At 55.2% G+C, this 22,365-nt stretch overlaps 6 protein-coding genes across 6 annotated transcripts; 3 read left to right on the top strand and 3 right to left on the bottom strand.

Annotated features, from left to right (window-relative positions):
* Positions 1-5,850: 5,850 nt before the first annotated feature.
* On the top strand, positions 5,851-9,561 carry CGCA056_v007494 (uncharacterized protein; the record flags this gene model as incomplete). Its single annotated transcript, XM_037322742.1, has 1 exon — positions 5,851-9,561. One exon carries the CDS (start codon positions 5,851-5,853, stop codon positions 9,559-9,561), a length of 3,711 nt encoding a protein of 1,236 aa, XP_037179041.1.
* A 172-nt stretch (positions 9,562-9,733) lies between these two features.
* Positions 9,734-10,588, bottom strand: ccdc25 (Coiled-coil domain-containing protein 25; the record flags this gene model as incomplete). The annotated part of the gene is made up of 3 exons (XM_037322741.1): positions 9,734-10,336; positions 10,392-10,426; positions 10,516-10,588. 3 exons carry the CDS (start codon positions 10,586-10,588, stop codon positions 9,734-9,736), a joined length of 711 nt encoding a protein of 236 aa, XP_037179046.1.
* Positions 10,589-11,561: 973 nt separating this feature from the next.
* Positions 11,562-14,333, bottom strand: CGCA056_v007492 (putative phosphoketolase; the record flags this gene model as incomplete). Its single annotated transcript, XM_037322740.1, has 8 exons — positions 11,562-11,596; positions 11,650-12,328; positions 12,379-13,143; positions 13,189-13,498; positions 13,545-13,697; positions 13,747-13,984; positions 14,029-14,103; positions 14,171-14,333. The coding sequence occupies 8 exons, from the start codon at positions 14,331-14,333 to the stop codon at positions 11,562-11,564; spliced, it is 2,418 nt and encodes an 805-aa protein (XP_037179047.1).
* Positions 14,334-15,858: 1,525 nt separating this feature from the next.
* Positions 15,859-18,127, top strand: cat-1 (Catalase-1; the record flags this gene model as incomplete). The annotated part of the gene is made up of 2 exons (XM_037322739.1): positions 15,859-16,080; positions 16,130-18,127. The coding sequence occupies 2 exons, from the start codon at positions 15,859-15,861 to the stop codon at positions 18,125-18,127; spliced, it is 2,220 nt and encodes a 739-aa protein (XP_037179044.1).
* Positions 18,128-18,426: 299 nt separating this feature from the next.
* Positions 18,427-20,015, bottom strand: CGCA056_v007490 (Bypass of stop codon protein 6; the record flags this gene model as incomplete). The annotated part of the gene is made up of 2 exons (XM_037322738.1): positions 18,427-19,537; positions 19,630-20,015. The coding sequence occupies 2 exons, from the start codon at positions 20,013-20,015 to the stop codon at positions 18,427-18,429; spliced, it is 1,497 nt and encodes a 498-aa protein (XP_037179045.1).
* A 1,171-nt stretch (positions 20,016-21,186) lies between these two features.
* plyF-4 (putative pectate lyase F) lies at positions 21,187-22,119 on the top strand (the record flags this gene model as incomplete). Its single annotated transcript, XM_037322737.1, has 5 exons — positions 21,187-21,391; positions 21,453-21,607; positions 21,674-21,772; positions 21,832-21,885; positions 21,943-22,119. The coding sequence occupies 5 exons, from the start codon at positions 21,187-21,189 to the stop codon at positions 22,117-22,119; spliced, it is 690 nt and encodes a 229-aa protein (XP_037179991.1).
* Positions 22,120-22,365: the final 246 nt, after the last annotated feature.

Genomic DNA, 22,365 nt, shown 5'->3' with positions numbered 1-22,365 from the left:
GATAGCTTCACCTCTGCGATGGTGAGATCTACAACAACTCGTCGCTTTCATCAATTGGAAATCATCAATCTTCATCAAATGTGGATCAAGAATTCCATGACTGCAGCCCAAGGTACTGAGTCGCCCCCGTTCCCCGGAAGATTGTCACAGAACCAGTGCTGAGATTTCAAAGTATATTGCGGCCATCCCCTAGAACCTATGCTTTTCCGTAATAAGTCGAAGTTGCTGGAGTCTTTGGACAATCAAGCGTTTCTGAACTTGCCTGAAGCCGACGCATTCGGCTTTTCATCATTTCACCATCTCATTGGATGGCCTGAAGGATTGAGGATCGTTTTAAGTCGAAATGGCAAGTCGATTCTTCATTCTCACGACGAAGGCGAAGCAGACTCCGCTCTTGAATGTGCTCTGCAGTGGAGTAGGGCTATCTGCAGCGGCTCAAGGGATGGCAAGTGCTTGGAAACGTGTCCCTGCGGAGAATCAGTGAGCATTCTTTTGCAAACTGACAGCGAGTGTTTGGCCAGGACAATCCGAAAAAAGGATTGGAATTTCGCAATGAGAGGATCATCTGTCAAAGCACGACATATGGTCATTGATGAGCTTGCGGCCCGGCGCCAGGAGCTGAAGGCACTAGGACTGCGTCATTTGGAGCCGAAAGAAATTGGCTGTTTTGGTCTTCTCGGAAACAACATTCTTGACAGATACACAGGTGACGTTTTGAAGGCGCTTGACGACAAAGGAATTTTTGTACACCCAAGTCTGTGCACAGAAGTGGTTGGCAAAGACTCACACGCCTCCGGATCCATATATCATCTTGATTGGATAGGTAATGTCATGAGAGATAAGATACCAAACGCATTCTATTCTCGAGGTTTCACGGAAATAGATGTTCCAAATTCTCACGGCTTAGTTCCTTTAGGTGTTACCGGCAACACATTTTCCTACAACGAATGGCTGGTGGAGCATGGCGCAAACCTGACGACCTCAATACCCGGTAGACCTGTCAAGTTTACCACAGCGCATATGCTGTTTTGTCCCCATTACTTCTTACATTTTTTCCCGCCATCTTTCGAATACTCCCCCGGCTTATTCAAGTCACTCAGAAGTCACGTTTCCAAGTCTGCGTCTCTGGATGCATGCGAATGCGGTTGTTCAAAAGATGGCTGCCACCCATACTCAGTGATGTTGAGGGCGTTGCTGGGAGACTGGTCAGTTGACCAAATAACACAAGTGTCACTGAAACACACGGGGGACAAAATCATCGGCCTATGCGAAGTTCTCGAAAGAGACTGGGCAGTCTCGCGAGACGAGAGATCAATTATTCTGCGAGTGTGCACTTTCATGGCTCTTCCAATCCGTCATACTTGCTGCTGCTTCTGGGAACACAAAGGCTTTTTCGAGTGGATATACAAGGTTTGCGAAGAAGACGAGGTAAAAGAAATTAGGGAAGAGGATGCTAATGAGCTTGCGCTCCTCGAGAATTTACTCGTTGAGTTCGAAAGCAAGATCGACGCGACGGGTTGCACTCTAGCGACGTTCTTTGAAACTTATTGGATCGACCGAATGGGGCAAGTTTTTCAGGACATCCAAGACCGACCACTTCTTGAAGAGGAGATTCAAGGCGCCGAAAGACTGGGTATAACATTAAGAGTTGAGGAGGAAGATGGGCTTAGGCAGGAGGATGTAACTCGGCTAGAATACTGGTTTCGCAGGCTGGATGCTATAGTCGCCTGAAGTCTAAACACCTCAAGAAGCCGTAACAACAAGGCATTTATGCAACGTCTCTGGGGAAAAGAAAATCAATCAAAAAAAAGAAAAAATAAAAAAAAATAAAAGGACCAGTCAGCTTTCTTACTATTTTCTGATGATAGTAACACTCTGCTTCGCAGACTCCAAGTTCGTGATAGATGATCTCCTAGTGCGCATAATCCCACTACAAACACCAGAGTACCACCGACATTGACCACGGTCCACGATCACGGTCACGATCACGGAATTTCCACACCCCTTTTTTCCGACACCAGCACTAGAAACAGCTGACTAAGATAGAGAAGGCGGTGGCAGTCTTCACGGGAAATTTTCCCGGTCCTAACCCATTCTTACGTGCATCATCTTGGTCTTTACAGACCTTGTTCCCTTGGGGCCGGCAGAAGTCCTAACACGGAGGCTTATCCGGTCTCCTGCCATGCCATCTTGCAAGGAGAGAGAGATGTGGAGTCCAGATTCGGACAAGACAGCATCGGCCCGAAACCTCAATACAGTGGCCTGTATCCGCAGATACGACCTGTATCTTTTCGGCTGGGTTCGGTGATCAATCCACCGGTAGTCACAAGAGGTCCGTTTTTTTGTCGGCCGCCTAGTCTGCGGGGGCTTTCCCCGGGACACAGGCATCGAATACGATCGCCTTGTTCGAACCCGAGGATGGTAGTATGATGTTGCGAAGAAGGCGTCTACGGCAGTCACGAGCAGAGATGTGGCTTGACCCCTTCCGCGGCAGTATTTCTGCTTCTGGTATCGCAGGGGATGTTCTAGGTGGTGACTATCGCCATCCCTGATCAGGGGAACGCGACACAACCGCCAATCCATCCAAGGCAGCGATATTGTCAACTCAGAGCACGCGAGGCAGCGGCTCCTAGGACGGGATTAGAAGCGGGAGGATCTGGGAGGAAACTCCTCGTTGAGTATGCTACGGGGAAGCAGTGATCCGGTGCTGTCAGCGAAGCAAAATTCGAATCGTGTTTTGTATCCGCCGGCAATCAACGCGAGCTGGGGTCCATCGTGAGGGGGCCACCGTGATGAAGCTATCGATCCACATTGTCCGTCAGATGGATGAGTAATTCAGGGTGGTGCATGTGGGATGGCATATTGGATCAATAATTGCAGCTGTGGCTTTGTTTTTGCAAAGCATGATGTGATTTGGACCTTTGGCATTAATCGCGTCTGATGAGGGGCCGAAATGAGCAGATTGATTCGTCTGCTCGCATCACGACTCGTAGAGGTGGCTACCGTCTCTGGAGGCCGAGCAGGCAGCAGAATTACTGCGAGACCCGGGTGATGTCTTTCCTGCGAGGAGTTTCACGATGGAGAGGGAAAAGAGGTGGGTTATTTTGACTCAGAGTGCTGACGCTCTCACCGTCAGTTGCCTCTATTCAGAGTCAAGGTTACCCAAAGTTCTTTTCATAAGTAGAAGCTGGCTGCAATGTTCGGCGCCCCAGTATTGAAGGGATTACTTCAAACGGCAGTACGACGGAGATTTCTACACCGTCAGGGGCGATTATCAAGAGAACTTGGCAATCTTGAGACCAAAATTGCGCGATCCACCACTTGTCCCTGGTGACAGAGAGGGGGCTTTTGCGGATAAAACCTTGCTTTGAAGCCTGCCATGTCCATGGGGCTCTTTTTCCTTGAATGAAGAAATGAAGAATGCCAGGAGCCGCGGTGCGGTGGTGTAGGTGTCTCGGAGACGAAGTGGGTGGCTCCAGTCTGTGAGGTTTAGTGTTTAGGCACCGAGATAAAAAAGGACACTAGGAGCACGACACCATGTGGTCGTGCCCGAAGTGCCACAATAACTGGAGCTTTCTGCGACAGAGTCCGAGGGGACCACAGCTGTGGCTGCCTGTGTCTCTCCTTGTTTTGTTTTGGACTTTGTGTGGTGCCTTAAGAGGAATTCCAAAGTCCCAAATGCAAAAGATCTGAGCAGCCGGATTGCCATTAATAGAGGGCAGAGGGCGGATCCAGACTGGGGAATTCGGGTCGAATGGTGCTTACTGCATCATGGCGTAGGGGGAGGATTTGCGCTGGGGGTGTTTGGGAAAAGGAACTTTGGAGTATTGTGGGATCTCTGCCAAGATCTGGAGGAGGTTGCCAGTCAGTGTGGGCGGCCCGCAGCCAGGCGGAGCAGAGACGGAAAGTGATGCCATTTACTAGTGCGGACATGGTCTCCGTGATTATGGATGTATGCACCGTACTTTGAAGCGAGCAGACGGTCTGCTGTTGCCATGCCGAATGGGATGGAGTCTCAAGCCAGGGTATCGACGCTAGGGAGAGCCTCAGCTTACTCAGGGACGATGACTGCTGGAAGCCAACGTCGGGCACCGCGAATGTGGGTATCTGGGGGTTCACGAAGATGGGCGTGCTGATCTCGTATCAGACACGATCGTGGTGGATGGTGCTGATATAAGAGAGAATGGTAATTGGGCAGAGCCGAGGGTGCATAATATCACTAGAAAGGAAAAAGATGAGCTGAACTGATGGCGTCGTGTAGATGGGAATCTGGATAGCTCAGTGGCATTCATGATTTGGCTGCCCAGACGGTGGCTGTTGGCTAGCCGGGATACGTAGAACGAGATATCAAGCAAGGCACGTGAGGGATACAGGGTCTACCTGCCTACCTAAGTAGGTATCCGTATCTGTATCCATAATGGAAAGAAGGAGCCTGCTGGAGGCGATAACGGCCAAGAAGAATTCAGCAAGACCAGGTTCACTTTTGATGAGAAATGAGGCAAGAGACGCTCCTCAGTGCCTGCCAACAACACGATGAGTGAGGTCTCCAAAGACTCCCACAAAAGGAAAGCACTGGCCACGGGCAACCCGGGCGAACATGGCAACATCCCAGAGTGGTTGACCCGAGGGACCCACCCTCCAGGCTCCAGAATTACAACAAGCCAATCAGCACCTTGTTTTGGAGCTAGCGGCAGCAAATATGCGGGCCGGGACCGAAACCAGAGCATTTGGCGAGGCTAAGCGAGTCCAATCAAGAGGCGTCCCTCCCCAGACAGCGGCAGCGCATCCACGCCTCCTAGTGTCTGTCTTCCAGGCAGCAGCATTTCAGCGCTGCACTGCACCTCGAAAGACTCGGATTAACACTCGCTCAACACCTCGCTCGCTCGCATTCTGCGGACACCATCGAAGCCACAATCTGCCACTTGGGCCGCCCGGTCTTCCTTCTCGTCCCTGTCGGTGCATTCTGGCGGCGGAGCCGTCTCTAGTCCTTACCCTGTACTCCCTAGGTGGTGTACTAGTGTATTCGTACCGTACTGGAGCACCCAAGTCAGTCACTCCCTGGCCCTTGGATCTTGGACCTGCAACCTGCGGCTCTCAGCCCGCGTGGGAAAAGGGTAAAAGACCATCCGTCTCGTAGGCACCGAAATAATCTGATTCCTTCTTAGCTACCCGCTGCGACGGCTCCCGGAGACCTGGAGACGCCTGGTGACTGCCTTGCTTGTTGGCTCCCGTCATTCATCACCTCCTAGGGTCCCGCGATTTCAACTTCGACACCACCACCACCTCTTCTTCATTTCTCTTCTCTCACATCCTCCATTGACTTGGACCATTTTCTATTTACGACGGAATTGACGAGACGAAAAGAGCTCCAATAAGATAATTCCAATAATCACTTTACACACGCGCCGGTTATTTTAGGTCGTTGCAATAGTCGCAGCTCAGCCTCACCCGAATCGCATCCCCGCCGCGTAATCACTTTACGCGCAAAATACGTACCCCTCGGTCGCAGCAGCAGCAACTCAGTCACAGTTGCAGTCACACTCTCAGTAGCCAGCCAACAAAAGTAACCCCGCCGCGCGCGACTCAGCCGACCCGCATCCGACTCTTCACACCGTCCCGATCCCCGACTTCGACGTCTCATCATCACCAAGGCCACTTCAGCCTCATCATCAATTGTGGCATCGACTTGATTATGTCATATCCGAGGCGGCACTGAAGAGGCATATTCATCTCATCCAGCAGACTCTCACCTCCCTCCCTCACTCACCCCTCATCGACGCAAGTCTCTCACCCCGCCCCACGTGAGGGGCATCCCTCTTTGCTGCCCGTCATCCCGTTTCAACAGCCATCATGGAGGGCATCGGTTTCCAGGGCGGCTTCCAGCAGCCCATGCAGCGGCGCCTCAGCCGTCTGTATAACGACACCAAAAAGTCATCCGACTTCGTGAAGGAGCCCATCCAGCATGCCGAGGACCCCGAGGTCAAGATCCTCTTCCGCAGGCTGCGCATCCAAAAAGACCGCTTCGTGAGCTGGGGCTTGGAATGGTCAGATCCGAACCAGTCTTCCGAGATTGACACCTCGCTTTCAAAGGCTGGCATCAGCGAAATCGTCCACAGCGTCATGTCCACAGTCGGCGAGAGCTTAGCCGAGCTGGACGCTTTGTGGAAGGCCTACAACAAGCAGACCGGCGGTGCTTCTGAAAAGTCAAGGGGTGATTTCAAGACCCCCTTTGTAGTCTGGGACAAGGCTCGCTTTGCCGAGGCCATCACAGAACTCACTCAGTCCATCGACACTCTGTGCGATCTTTCCAGAACCCGCGCCTCTGCGGTAATGACTTCCGGCTCTCGCTCAAGGCTCCAACGGCCCCTGGCGGCCATCGACGAGAACAAGCAATTCGAGTCGACACGCATTCAGACACCGCAGCAGATTGACCCCTCAACATTGCAGGATATCCGCTCTTCACAGGCTGAGCCTATGACCGAGTCCAGAGCGAATCAACCACCGAGAGATATCGTCTTCATGACCAAGCAAGCCTGGTCAGATCTGGCCCAGCATATTGGCCGTCAACCATTCGCGCCGTTGCTCCTGGAGTACGCTGCTTTCGACTCCATCTACTCAGTCACGGGAATCATGCCTCCAATGTCGCGGTTTGAGAAGCTGTCATCGGGTTTGCAGCAGGAATCCCAGAGGGCACCCGGCGCTTGGATTGGTCTCCCGAGGCTGCTTGGTTACTTTGAGGACTTGGAGCACTCACGGCTTGGCCTCGTCTACCACTTCCCCCCGAGCTTCAATGCCGTCTCATTCGAAAACTTCACACAGACACCCCTTTACAACATTTGCACGCTGGGCGATCTTCTCTCACGCCCTGGGTTTGAGCCCACATTGGAGGCCAAGTTCCGCCTCGCTCACAATCTAGCCAACACCGTTTTCGATTTACACGCTCGCGGCATCACCCACGGCAGCCTTATCGACAAGAATGTTTCCTTTTGCAACACGGCAACGCCCGACTTGACGACAGGCGTTGGCGAGGTGGATGTACGCCGTCCCATGATCTCGTCTTTTGATCTATTCCCCGATGCGCCCCCGGATCAAGAGCCATCATCACCATCTGCTCCTCTTTTCCGTCATCCTCTCGACCCCAGGACCACTCCCGCATCACCAATCAATGACAAGACCGACTCCCGCATTCTCGACCTGTACTCTCTCGCCATGATCTTGTTGTCTATCGGTTTGTGGACGAAGCTTGAGAATCTCGTACCCGACCCATCTCAACCAATTCCGGAGAGAGTCTTGGAGCAGCTTGCCATTCGCTGTGGAACTCAGTACATGAAGGCCGTCCAGACGTGCTGGGGTGCAGTTGACCAGGAGCTCCAAGGAAAGGTCATTGGCGAGGAATTACTCTCCATCGTGCAGTTCAAGGCGAGCCGCTACCTCGAGGCATGCTGCATCCTCGATAGCGTCAGCGCTCTCGACGACCGTCTCAGCTTGGATCTTGGCGAAAAGATTGTGTCTCCCATCTCCGACTCCCCGAGACAAAGCATCTCCGGCCCATCCAAGGACACCAAGACCGTTCCCCCGCCAGCCGAGATGCGCCGCCCATCTGACGTCAAGGCCCCGATTCCCGACCCGAGCCCCGCGCGCTCGTACCCATCAGCCGAGGAAGAGAAGCGTCAGCTCGCAAAGAGAGACGCTGAGGAGGCGGCCGCGACACCGGCGCCCGCAGAGCTGCCGGCCGACTCCAAGCCTGCCAAGTCGCCCAAGACCCGACTGTACCCCCAGATTCCCTTGCCAGCTGACGCCATCGAGAAGTGGAACACTATTGTGATGCCCCAGGTTAACCAGGCGCTGCGCCACTTCTACCGCAAGCATAGCGAGGAGTCGGTCGAAATCTCACTCGAGTCCATCGGATGCTCGCCTAAGGAGACGCAACCGACAGTTCTGGTCGTGTGCACCTCGGTGAGCAAGGTTAAGTCTATTCTCACCCGCAAACTTGGCCAGCTCTTTGATGGAAAGTCCGGATTCGGCTTGAAGGTGTCTAAAGGACAGGTGCTGAGGTCGCGGAAGGAGTCGGACGAAGTGAAGCGAAGTGCCGCCAACGACGACGAGGAGGATGACGAGGTGAAAGCCGCCAACCCCGACTTTCAGGACCGTCCCACCAACGGCGCCAGCATCGGCGCTTGGGTCGGCGACCGACATCTACCGCCCGTCAGCTTGGGCGGTCTCGTAGTAGTGGATGACAAGCCCTACGGAATGACGGTGCACCACATGCTGGATGATCCAGTGGAAATCGCAAAGCACGCCAAAGACCAGGATCCAACCCGTCGAAGCATGGCGAGGCCTTCTGACGATGTTCGATTCGACTGGTACGGGGAGTCGTCTGCTGAAAGCAGTAGTGGCGAGGACTTTGCGTGCGAATTCTCCGACTCCGAATCGGAAGCGTACTCAGAGACGGATGCCACGAGCGAGGCCTCGGACGAGGACGAAAGCGACGAGGAGGGGGAATTCGACCAGCCCGGCGACATCCCAGGCGTTGAGCCGGGCTGCGGCGACGGTTATGTCATTACGCAACCAGCTAGGGACGACGTCGAGGACGATTTCTACGCCTCTGAGGAGACGGCGGACGAGGATCACCTGGACAGCTTTACACTCGGGGAGGTCTATGCGTCCAGCGGTCTCCGACGCAGGGAGCAAAACGGGCTCATTCACGAGATAGACTGGGCTCTTTTCGAATTCAATGGCGACCGACAGCCTGACGAGAACACCATCCCGAGGATCAGAACGAGGCCGTCGTCACTCCTGACCGGGAAACGCCCATCCCACGAGGCCCTCGACCTCCACCCCACAACGGTGGCGCCGACGTCGGCACTCCCCGGCATGGAGGTCCAGTGCATGGCGCGCACAAGTGGCCTCCAAACAGGCCTCATTCTGCCCGCCCTGACCAGCGTGAAGATCTCCGGTCGCATCACGCCGAGCCACACGTACCAAGTCAGTAGCGCGGCCTCCGCAACGCCCGCGGAGCTCTCTGGCGGCAGCAAGAAGCTCGCCATGGGAGTGCCCGGAGACAGCGGTGCGTGGGTCGTCGAGCGCGCTCACGGGAGGGTGTGCGGACACGTGCTGGCGTGGAGCGGACGGAAACGCGTGGCGTACATATGCCCCATGGACGTCCTCCTCCTCGACATTGCCGAGACGCTCGAGGCGCGGACGGTCGGTCTGCCGGGTGGGGAAGCCGTCGTGAAGCTCCGTGACGATGGAGAGGAAGAGGAGGAAGATTATGGCGGCGACACGGAGGAACCCTCCTCGTCGCCTTTTTTAGACCCGAGGAATGATGATGACTTGGACGAAGTTGAGGACGATGACGACGACGCGCCGGTGTTGGTGAAGTCGCCCGGGGACATGAAGAGCGGCAACAAAAAGCAAAAGGGGCAGCAGCAAGAGAAGGAGAAGGAGCAGCATGAGGGCGAAAAGTATGCTTCGGATGATAGTCATGAACTTTCAAGACGGATGGAGTCTATGGGCATCGGACGGAGTCGGAGTCGCGTTGGAATCGGCATGTGTAGCTGACTTGCGGGGCGCGTCGTTTTTTGAAATACCCCTTTTCGTTTCGATTAGTAGCCGGGTAGCATAGCATAATGAAGCACATGATGAGTCAATCTTTGTATCGCGCGATCCTCCCATGGTAACAAAACATGCTGGCTTGATTGAATTCGGAAACGGGAATATCTACCCGCCGTCCTCACATGAAATCATCCTCCCAATCCTCAGAACGATTCTGGTTACTCGAGCCCTCCATATTCTCCTCGGAGAAGATATCGTCATACGCATGGTCCTTCTGCCACTTCTTCTCCTTCCTCTCCTGCATCACCCTCGCCTCCTCCTTCTTCCTGATAAGACTCGCCGCCTGGTCGCGCTTCCGCAGCTCCTTGAGCCGATCCTCGCGCTCCTGCTGCAGATCCGGCTTCTTCTCGACCTTGGTCTTGTTGAGGCGGTTGACGACGGGATTCTCGCGCTGCGCGACGAGGACGCGCTTCACCTTCCGCGGGTCCTTGAAGGAGACCTGCCCGACGGCCATGGAGCCGTCCTTCTTGAGGTTGGACCACGGCGTGTAGATGATGGTGATGTTGTCCTTCTTGTTGCCCTCGATGGAGTTGGCCTTGGTCAGCTGCGCGAGGTCGGTGAGGAGGGGCTCGGGGATGGCGTCCCAGGTCATGGCGGGGGTGGCGGAGGGGTAGGGGTCCGGGAGGCGGAGGTAGATGTGTGCGGAGGAGAGCTTGTCGACGTGGAACTGTTGGTGGTTAGTTGAGGGTGAGAGGAGGGGATGAGGTGTGGTGTGGTTACCCTGGTGGTGGTTAGTGAGTGAGATGAGAGGGGGGTGAAGGGGGGAGTTACCAGACGTCCTCCTCCCAGCCGTACTTGATCAGCTCCTCATCTATACGCACGCGACTCTCATCAGTCTTTGTTACCGGCGGTGGCGGTGTCGTGGACCAGCTCATGCCGCGAAAAGGGGGACGGACGTACTCTCAAACTTGTCCTTGCCGACGTAGATGAAGGCGGAGGGGTCGACGACCGTGGAGGTGAAGTAGTAGACCATCGTGGGCGGGCGCGACCGGAAGGGAGGAGGAGAAAGGGGAGAGACAGAGACGGGCTTCGCTTCCTTGCGGCGGGCGGCGCTTGGCGGTGGTTGTGATGTTCGGTCTGTCACTGCGGGGATCTCGGTGGTCGTCGTGATGTGGTTTTTTTTTTTTTCTGCGACGGGGAAATTTCGAGGTGGGGGTGGGGCGGAGGGATACCTTCTCGGTATCTGCTAAACTGGAAAGCTGGGAGTGACTGGGCGGCGTCTGTGGGGGACGTGTTAGGGAGGAGGTACTGCCGCGGAAGCCTTAGCCCATGTGAGGCACGGTGAGACGGGAGGACTCAGTGAGGTTCGGTGTGAGTGCTGCCTGGAAAGATGACATCTCACTCAACTTGACATATAATGAGAAGATTATTGAGTCTTTTCATTCAACACACATTAAAGCTGTATTTGCCCAGTTTCAATCTCACTTGTCTTATTTCAAGACCCGCCACCGTCACTGTCAACTCACGGTCGCAGTTGGAGCCTCTGGACTACTGAGCACTGCCGAGCGGCACAGCATGGGCCTGCACAGCCAAACTCTGCCCAACTGATTGACACCGCTAGAGAAAAACGCTGCCACAACCCAAAATGCATTTCGCAGCATCAAGAAAAGGTCGTGATGAAACTTCTCAAGAGCTTGTGTCCACTCAACTGTCCATAACCCGCCATCGAGCGCCACCTTTTCTCGCTCTGCCCACCGCTCGCCTACATGAGATCCAGTTTCGGCCCCAGGATTCAAGCCTTGTTGGCTAAGTGGTATAGCGCCTCACTAGTAATGAGGAGATCGGGTGTTCGATTCACCCACGAGGCATCTCGCGCATCTCTGTCGGCCGACGTTTTCTTTTTGCATTTTTTGTCTATTAAATATTTCTGCTTGTCTGTCTGGCTGTCCGGTCATTCTTCACGTTCTTTGTGCGTCCATTATCTATTACCATTAAGTAGCTCTCGCTCAGAACTTGGGAGCGTCGTAAATATCGTCAGGATCTGCCATCATTGTTAGCTTTCATCATCGATGCATTTAGAGCATGTGCGCTCACCTTTTCCATGTTCCTGGATGAACTCCCTCACCTCCCTCACCTTCGCCTCAATCTCCCCAATCGCAGCGTCCAACCTCGCCTTCACCTTCTCATTCACCCCCGCGCCGCCCTTCAATGCCCGAATCGCGACGTCATACCGGCTCACGCAGTTCACAAGCATCATGTCAAACGGCGTCGTCGTACTGCCCTCCTCGCGGTACCCCTCGACCGTCATCCGATGCAAGCCCGGCCGCCCGAACAGCAAGCCCTGCAGCTCCGTCGGGTACCCGTGGTAGTTGAAGCACACGGCCCGGTCCTCGGTGAAGGTCTCCAGGAAGACCTGCCGCGTCAGGGCGTGCGGGTGCTTAGCCTCCGCTTTGAGGACCATCAGGTCCGTGACGTTGACGACGCGGACGCGTAGCTCCGGGGCCAGGGTGCAGAGGAGCTCGGCGGCCTTGACGACCTCGAAGGTGACCTCGACACCGACGCCGACGATGACCACGTCCGGGTTGGCGCCGCCATCGGTGGAGGCGAAGGACCATGTGCTGGCGCCGATGCGGCAGTGCTCTGCGGCTGCGGAGGCGGAGAGGTAGGTTGCGGTGGGCTGCTTGGAGCCGATGATGAGGTTGACCTTGTCTTTGGATTGGAGGCAGTGGTGGACTGTGCTAAGGAAGCAGTTTGCGTCGGGGGGGAGATACACCTGACCATGTTAGTGGCGTTCTTCAAAGAGACAGTAGATTGGGGACCTACTCTTGCCGCCTCGGCCTTGAGGTTGAGGACTGCGCCGATGAAGGAGGGGTTCTGGTGGGAGAAGCCGTTGTGCTCCTGTCGAGCCCAGGTGCTCGTCTCAATGTAGTTGATGGAGGCCAGCTCGCCGCGCCACTTGACCTGCTTGGCCACCTTGTTGAACTTGGCATACTGTACCATCATCGTGTGCACGATACCCAGAAAAGACTCGTAGCTGGGAAAGAGACCGACACGGCCGGTGAGTGTGTATCCCTGCATGAATCCCTGGCAGCAGTGCTCCGAGAGGATCTCAATGACACGGCCACCCTGGGCCCGGGAGTATTCGTCCCATTGGAAGTTACGGCCGGTGTGGTCGAGGATGGCATCAAGCTTGTTGCTCTCGAGCTCGTCAGGAGAGAACATACGGAAGCCTTTGGGGTTGGCCTGCATCACCTCGTCGAGAAGTTTTCCGGTCACCTTCATGCAGCTGGTCTGCTCACCAGGCTCGACTGCAAGGGGCTGCCAGTCAGGGACCTCGAGGCCAATGTACGGGTCGTATGTGGCCTTCAATTGTCCGAGCTTCTTACTGTCATTCTTGGGGATGGCTTCGAGAATACTGGTGTTGGGTTTGCCGTCGGTTAGGAGATTGCCGATGTCGTAGCGCGAGAGCCATTCATCGAGCTTTTCGAGGTGAGTCTTGTCTGAACCCGCTTTGGCTAGTGGGACCTGGTGAGACTTGAAGGAGCCCTCAATAATGACCCCGTCAACTTCCTTCGGTCCAGACCATCCCTGAATAGGTCAGCTGAGTTTCCTCGCAGGTTAGGTGAGGTTTACCTTGGGAGTGCGCAGCGCGATCATGGGCCACCGGGGCTTGACAATGGGCTGACCCGATCGTGCAGCCTTTTGGATCTTCTTGATCTCCGTAACAGCCCACTCCAAGGCGCCGGAAAGATCTGTGTCGATGTCTTCAAGATCGTCGACGATGCAGACCTGATAGCCATAGCCGGTGAACAAGGCGACGATTTCCTTGTCGTCCATGCAGCCAAAGATGGTTCGCTCACTGATCTTGAAGCCATTGATATGAAGGATGGGAATGACGGCACCAGACTCCTTGGGGTCGAGATACTTGATGGCATGCCAAGCCCTATGGTCGGTTAGATAGGCTCCAAACAAGACATCGTACAACTCACGTCGCGGTAGGACCGCTTTCGGCTTCACCATCGCCCACAATGCAGGTGACGATAAGATCCGGGTTATCAAACACCGCACCAAAGGAGACAGCTAAGGCGTAGCCAAGCTCGCCGCCCTCATGAATGGCACCTGGTGTTTCCGAGTTGATGTGGCTGGTTGTGTTAGTGTGTGAAATTGACTATCATGGGACTCGGACCTTACCTGGGGAAACCACCAGGCACCGAGAACTTGGTGATGAGGTTGTTTAAACCCTCCTTGGTAAGGCTGTACTTGTCCGGGTAGAATCTCCCCAGTGAACCCTCCAGCCAGAGGGATGCCAGAGCCGCAGGAGCACCGTGGCCCGGGCCAATGACATAGATCATGTCCATGTCATGGTTGCGGATGAGAAGGTTGAGGTGGGACCACACCAAAATGAGACCGGGACAAGTACCCCAGTGACCTGTGCCGTCAGCTATCGCTCGGCCAACTCCACGGGGGACTTACCCAGCAGTCGGGGTTTGATATGCTCAGGCTTCAGTTGAGACTCTAGGAGCACATTGTCTCGGAGAAAGATCATCGCTGTTCGCTGTCAGCCGGGGTTCGGGAAGATGGCTAGATCTACAGGGGCAGGGTGGGATCGGCTTACCAGCAGCGATGTAACAGGCTGCATTTTGGAAGTCGCGCAGAGACTTGGCGACTTTGGCGTCCAAAGGCTTCTTCTGGATCTTTACGGCGAGGTCAAGCACACTGTCAGGGAGGTGAGAGGGCAGAGCAGGTGGGTTGGGTTCCTTGATGACTTCGCCGGGCATGTTGGCGATGGGATGCCGCTGCGAGCGGACGGTCAGACTCTGGGTATGTCTAGACGCAAGGAGATTCCCTGCTTATTCGCTCGTGGACTGCGTCTGCGTCTGATATTCGAATCAGTGCAGGGTGTCAATGTCGTTGGCGGTGGAGTGAAGTGCTGGGATGGAGGAGCAGCAAGATGCAACGTTGATGGGGGGAATGTGTTGTGGATGCCAAGTGAAGAAGAATTCTGGAAACCAAGCTGGCGATGAAGATGGCACTCCCGGTTACAGATTGGGAATTGAAAGGCCTTGGATGGAGCTTTGCTATGCCGATTGAAGCGGATAGTGGGAACAGGTTGGGAAGATGAGCGAGTCGATGACGTCGATGCTCACCTAAACTGAAGCTGCACAACGCCAAAGTGGGAACTGCGGGAAGGTGCGGATACTGGGGAGGTGCGACTGCTTTCAAATGGCGATTGATTTGTTCGGCTTGATGATTTAATTCAGAATTCTAGAGAGCTGAAAGGCGAAGGTTGCTTGACATTTAGAGCACCCAGACCAATTGTCAAAATTGCGTCGAACTCGGTCATTCCCATGTCAAGCTGCCAGATGGACAGACCTTGCTGCAATGTTCCATGGCTGGTGACGATCTGCTGCAACGACATTGCCGGGCGAATGCCGCACTTTGGAGCCACTCGAGGTAGTGTCCCGAGGAGATGGACCGTTCAGGGCCAGGACGAGCGGCCCGAAGGCGTGGCATCGTGATGATTACCGGCCCATGATCTCACTCTTTCATGGGTGCTGAATTAATCGTCGAATGGGGCTCGAGCAATTCGTAAAAATGCTGCAGCGGGGAACGGAAGCTTGGGCCACGTGCTGCGGGGCAGTTCATCGAGGAGGCAATCAATCGCCAATCAATCGTGACAGACAGATCGGTACGTTCCTTTTCTTCCGTCATTCCCGTTCCGTCAGAGACCCGCTGTATTCCCGTGACAGGGATACGTGCATTGGCCAGCTCCTGAGAGCAGAGCCTCTTGCTGCTCCACCAGATCCACTGTCACATCCGGACCTGAGCTCCGCTCGCAGGGCGGAAAAACGGTGGCCAAAACGGTGCAGCGGAGCTTTTTCTACGCCTGAGCCACACGCATCCACCTTCGCGAAGCTCTGACATCAACATGGCGAAATCACGATGAAGCTGCCCTTTTTTGATCTCAACCGCCCCAGTGCCTCCCAATTCTGCTTTTCTGTGCTTCCCCGGTCCAAATGCCGTGGCACATGGGCTGGGGTCCCGCCAATGGAGCAGGCACGGCCCCTCCAAATTGGGGAGCTGTCGCTGCCCTTGCCTCACCGTGAGCACACAATTGACGTCAGGCTTGTTGAAACGCTCGAGCTGCCAATCTGCAGACATGGATGAGCTGAACGGCCCAATGGCAAGACTTGTTTTGTAAAGCACTGTTGTCGTTGTGGTACTACTTGAACCCGTATTCTTCTTCTCCTAGGATTTCTTCGTCTCTCTCATTCTACTCTGCTTTTTCCTAGTGCACCAGAAATGGCATCAATTGTATCAGACACCCTCAAGAAGGCCGAGAACGCAATCATGGGCGACGCAAAGCAGGCTCAGCTCGCCGAGAACACGGTCGAGCATGGCCCCAAGGCACAGATGACCACCGACTTTGGCGCCAAGGTCAACAACACCGACGACTGGTTGAGAGTCACCACCAACGACAAGACCGGTCCTATGCTCCTCGAAGACCCAATTGCTAGGGAAAAGGTCAGAAAAGATGTCCAACGAAGGTTGAACATAGCTAACAAGCGTCCAGATCCACCGCTTCGACCACGAGAGAATCCCTGAGCGAGTCGTCCACGCCAGAGGTGCCGGCGCCTTTGGTACCTTCCGCCTCTTTGAGAGCGCTGGCGATGTGACGAATGCAGGCGTCCTTACCGATACCTCACGGGAGACTCCTGTTTTCCTCCGGTTTTCCACCGTCCTCGGTAGCCGTGGCAGCGCCGACACCGTCCGAGACGTGCGAGGCTTCGCGATCAAGTTTTACACCAAGGAGGGCAACTGGGACATGGTTGGCAACAACATCCCAGTCTTCTTCATCCAAGACGCGATGAAGTTTCCGGATGTCATTCACGCGGGCAAGCCCGAGCCACAGCTCGAGTTTCCTCAAGCCCAGTCTGCTCACGACAACTTCTGGGACTTCCAGTACCTGCACACCGAGGCCACGCACATGTTCATGTGGGCCATGTCTGACCGCACCATTCCCCGGTCATTCCGCATGATGCAGGGCTTCGGTGTCAACACCTATACCCTCACCAACGACAAGGGCGAGCGTCACTTTGTCAAGTTCCACTTTACACCCGAGCTTGGCGTGCACTCGCTCGTTTGGGACGAGGCTCTCAAGCTGGCTGGACAGGACCCCGATTTCCACCGCAAGGATCTGGCTGAAGCCATTGAGAATGGCGCGTTCCCCAAGTGGAAGTTTGGTATCCAGGTTCTGCCCGAGTCCAAGGAGCACGACTTCGACTTTGACATTCTCGACGCCACCAAGGTCTGGCCCGAGGAGCTCGTTCCCATCCGCTACATTGGAGAATTGGAGCTCAACCGCAACCCCGACGAGTACTTCACCCAGACCGAGCAGGTCGCTTTCTGCACCAGCCACGTGGTTCCTGGCATCGGGTTCTCCGACGACCCTCTCCTCCAGGGCCGCAACTTTTCTTATTTCGATACCCAAATCTCACGTCTCGGTATCAACTGGGAGGAGCTTCCCATCAACAAGCCCGTATGCCCCGTCATGAACATGAACCGTGACGGAGCCATGCGACACACCATCTCAAAGGGCCCCAATTACTGGCCTAACCGCTTCGAGGCCACACCTCCCGCAAACCATTCCAAGGCCGCCAACGCCTACGTCGAGTTTGCCCAGAAGGTAGAAGGTATGAAGCAGAGGACGAAGAGTGCCAAGTTCAAGGAGCACTTCTCGCAAGCTCAGCTGTTCTTCAACAGTCTGTCGCCGATTGAGAAGTCGCACGTCATCAACGCTTTCGCGTTCGAGCTGGATCACTGCGAAGACCCCATCGTCTACGAGCGCATGTCCCAACGCCTTGCCGACATCGACCTCGGTCTGGCGCAAGCTGTAGCCGACATGGTTGGTGGTAAGGCCCCCGAGCAGGCCGGCAAGCAGAACCACGGCAAGAAGGCCAAGGGTCTCAGCCAGCTGGAATACCTGCCCGAGAACCCCACCATCAAGACCCGCCGTGTCGCCATCATTATTGCTGATGGTTACGACCCGCTTGCCTTCTCAACCATGAAGTCTGCGGTAGCCGCCGCCCAGGGTGTCCCCATGGTCATCGGCACCCGCCGCTCCGAGATCTACCCTGCTGGTGCCTCCAAGACGCCTGGCCAGGGTGTCAAGCCTGACCACCATCTTGAAGGTTTCAGATCTACCATGGTCGATGCTATTTTCGTCCCTGGCGGAGAAGACTCGATCAAGACTCTGTCCAAGAACGGCCGCGCCCAGCACTGGATCCGCGAGGCTTTCGGTCACCTCAAGGCCATCGCCGCCACGGGCGAGGCTGTTGACTTTGTCAACGCCACCATCAACGTCCCCAGCATTGCTGTTTCGAGCGACAGCAACGTTGAGGAAAGCTACGGTGTCGTCACCATGAAGAACATCCAACCCGAGAGCTTCAAGGATGTGTTCACCATTGCGAAGAACAGCCAGGGATTCCTCGAGCAATTCTTCTTTGTCATCTCTCAGCATCGTGTTTGGGCTCGCGAGTTGGATGAGTTGAGCACCCAGGTGGCATATTAATGAAAGAAGGAATGAGATCAGGCGTTTACTGGGGCAGGGTTTAGCGTATGTACTCAATATTTAATTCATGTTGATATGAAAACTGTTTTCAAGTGGCCATTTGTGAGTTTTGTGACAGGTTATCAGTGCAAGCTTCGACATTCGATTACCGCATTACTGCCTTTAAAGCACGTTGCCCCAGTCCATTCTCCTCTCTTTATGTAAACAATGGGATTACACGTCTTGTCGTCTACGCCCTAGTGTAAGTAACCTCACCGGATCTTATTCACCCATAATATTACCTTTTCTTCCATCGCCACTTAATCCTCCCTCTTGGACCTCGAAGACAGGAAGAACCAACACCCAACCATAGCCGCAAAAAGCGCCAGCGCAATCGGGTGCAGCACCCACGTCCCGCTCGCCTGCGCAATCATACCCGTCGTAAACGGCGCCAGTGCGCCACCACTGCTCCCAAACGCCGTGATAATCGCAATCCCGCTCGTCCGGCTGCGGCTAGGCATGCCCCTCAAAAACACCGTCGCCGCGCAGGGATAGATCGGGCCCAGCAGCAATCCCACGATAGCAAGACTGACAGCATTACCCACGATATTCGGCACGAACCACACAAGCAGCTGGAAACACGCCGCGCCGAGCGTCATGACGTAGACGAAGCGCTTCTCGCCGACCTTCTGGCCGAGGCCCGAGAGGAGGAAGCGGCCGACGGTGATGCCGGCCCAGAAGCCGGCGGTGACGTAGCCGACGGCCTGCGGGTTGGCGACGTCGCGCACGTCGACGAGGAAGGAGATGACCCAGCCCGAGATGGAGACCTCGGCGCCCTGGTAGGCGAAGACGAAGAGGGCGCCGAGGAAGACGAGGCGTGCGCGGAGGGCGTGGAACATGCTTGCCAACCGAGCCTTGACGCTCTGTTGTTGCTGCTGCTGGGGGTCGTGCTGCTGCTCGCCTTCGGGGTTGTCGGTCTCGTAGCTGGCGAAGGACCACGCGGAGAAGAGCAGGCTGAAGGCGGCGAGGCCCATGGGAATGAGGTAGAACCGGAACCAGAGGTGCCAGCCGATGGAGGAGACCATGGCGGTGGCGAGGACGGGGCCGACGGTGCCGCCGAGGCCGTAGGCGCCGTGGAGGGCGCCGAGGGCGGTGGTGCCGTTGCGGAGGGAGCCGCAGAAGAGGGTGTTGAGGGTGAGGTTTGTGGCCATGCCGAAGCCGAGGAGGAAGAAGGAAAGGACGATGACGGGGAAGGGGGCGCCGGTGACGAGGGGGATGTAGGCGGCGAGGAGGCAGGTTTGGGCGGCGATCATGAGGTGGGCGCGGGAGAGGCGGGCGCGCAGGGCGTCGACGAAGAAGGCGGCGGTGATGAAGCCGAGGGCGTTGCCGACGAAGATGAGGGAGACGACGGCGTAGCCTATATTGTAGTATCTAAGGTGGGCGTGAAGGTGAGTCGCGGTTGCGAGGGGAGTGGTGGTCACGGTGGTGAGATGCAGGGGAAGGGGGATGGGAATGGGACGTACTTCTCCATGTAGGGGATGAGCGCACCCGGCGCGCCGTCGTTGATGCCGTTGCCCATGTTCATGAGACACGCCGCGAGGAAGCGCCAGCGGTTCATGTACGGGGACAGCACGCTCTGCTCGGGCTCTGCGGACTCGGCGCCGGCTTCGTCGCGGGCGAAGGCTTCGTGCTCCGAGGTGCGGTTCGACTCGAGGGCTGCGGGGTGCGAGGTGGGGGTGTGCTTTGGGAGTTGGTGCATGTGGATTGACTCCGGGCGGCTCCGGTGAGAGTCGACGTGAAGGAGAGACGCGCCGCCGCCGCCGCCGGCACCGGCGACCTTGGCCGGGGGCGTTATGTGGACGTGGGACTGTTCATGGGTGATGAACGCGTCGAAGGTTGAGGTGTTCATCTTGAATGAGCGGCGCGATCGCGGTGTTTAGGCCGCCGCGAGAGTATGTGAGTCTTGAGCTAGAGTTGTTAGAGTTTTGAGGTTGTCAAATTGGCCGGAGAAAAAAAGATTGTGTCGGGTCCCCGAGTCCGGAGACGATAAGTGTGGGGCCGGCCAATTTCTGCCGCGACGATAGTAGATTGCCCATGCCGAATCGGGAAGGTCGACAATGGGGTTCCGGGGCTTGGATAACGGGGATTTGGAGATGGCGTACAACACGTCGGTGGCTCGTCAAGATGGATCTGGATAAACAGATTACTTGTCTTAGTGCACATGTTTCCTGCATGACACACTGTTCCTCATTACAACGAATGGCCTCACAGTCCGAGCGACAATAAGTGTGTGCCAGCGTGAAGTGAGTGAGTTGCAGTGCTTACATCTACAAGGCATTGACTGCTCTAACTGTTGCCAATGTCGAAGTGTTCATCAATGCACCAAAGTCGTAGATGAATTTCATAAAGCCATGAGAGTTCGGTATTAGATGAATGAGGCTCTGCTTACATCACAGACCGCCGAGCCCGTCACGGCACCCGAGCCGACTTGGTATCCCCCCCCAGTTCTCCAGACTTGGCAATCCAGTCACATTGCCGTCCTCTGCAAGTAAATGATCGACAACACGCATGCAATGCACATGCATCCTTTCACATCAAATGCCGCTGTACTTCGGACTTCGCATCCCATTTCAACTCCCGCTCGCATCCCTTGCAGTTCCATAATAACTTCATTGGTGGGACTCACATCTTGAATCAGGGGTATCGACAGTTGACGAGGATGCATGGATGATCGGGCAGGAATTCTGCGCCAACGAGTGCCGGTTCCTGGAGATGCTCATTACTGCAGGGAGAAGGTCAGATGTTGGCCCAGACTTGTTTTAATTATGAATGAGTATTTCCACGACTTACAGATCCATGTGCACAATGCCCACGGCCTTGGCTGATGGTATCTCAACAATGGACCTAGCTTGATTGTCAGCCATTTCAAGCGTTCCAATCAGGATTTACCGGAAATCCACGTTACAGGTACTCAAATGGATCTTGAATTGTATATATATCTTCTCTTTGAACCGCCGTTGATTCGGATTGTGAGAACCAAGCAAGACTAATCATTCATCCGTCACTTTCTGTCTGCAAAAATGTTCAACAAAGTCATTGTCGCCGCCATTCTCGGTGCTCTACCAACTACCTTTGCGTGCCTGGGTTACGAGGGCGGGCTTCCTACTCCGACGGAGAACAGACAGATCTCTGAGCCGATCTACGTCAAGTCGGGCGAAGTCTTCGACGGAGGGTGGGCCAAGTATGATCGGAACCCCACCTCTTGCAGAGAGCAACAGGAAGGCGGTACGAGTTCTGTTGAATTTCATCTCAATTGATCCAGCCAGGCTGATGAAGATGTGAACAGGCGAGTCCGATACAGCTTTCGTCCTCGAGAAGGGCGCAACCCTGAGAAACGTCATCATCGGCAAGACTGCCGGTGAAGGTGTCTACTGTCTCGGAGGTGGATGCACCATCGAGTTTGTCTGGTTCGAGGACGTGTGTGAGGATGCCATCTCAATTGTAAGTGTTACTCGAGCATATAGTCAAGGTGTTTGATGTTATCGGAATTAGCTGACAATACCACAGAAAGAGGACCAGGTCGGAGACGAGACTTGGATCATTGGCGGCGGTGCGTACTACGCATCTGACAAGATCATCCAGCACAACGGCTGCGGCAAGGTCAACGTTAGTCATCGCTTCTATCCAAACATTCGCGGTACATTCTAACATGAACATGCTCGCAGATCATCAACTTCTACGCCGAGGACTATGGTAAAGTTTACCGATCCTGCGGAACGGTAAGAGCAACCCCCAAATTCCCTATCTTGAGAAAACGCTGAGTGGTTTTCTTCTAGTGCCAGCAGTGTGCCCGTGAGGTCTATGTCGAGGGCGTGACCGCTTACAACGGTGGCGAGGTTGTCGGAATCACCAAGGCCAACGGCGACAAGGCGACACTGGTCAATGTCTGCACTGATGCGAAGACGCCTTGCCAGAATTACAGCGGCCCTGGGGAGAAGGATGGTGCCTGTTAATTGTTCAACGTGGTTGAAACAAGAACACTTTATGGAGACTGATGCTTTCGGTAGCATTTAATGGGGGCTAGGACGTTTGATTTGATGTCTGATTGTATTACACAGGCGATGTGCGATAGCGGCGATAACGCAATCGAGTTAGCAGACAAGCTTCAAGGGTTTATCACATTTCAATGAGCATAGATATTAAATGAATGCCGTGTTCTATGTGGTAGCACCATGAAAATCAACTATTGGTTATGACCA

Source organism: Colletotrichum aenigma (assembly GCF_013390185.1).
Source record: "Colletotrichum aenigma strain Cg56 chromosome Unknown KSG_Cg56_contig04, whole genome shotgun sequence".
NCBI lineage: Eukaryota > Fungi > Ascomycota > Sordariomycetes > Glomerellales > Glomerellaceae > Colletotrichum > Colletotrichum aenigma.
Note: the sequence above shows the minus strand (reverse complement) of the source record. Positions and strands in the feature narration are given on the sequence as shown.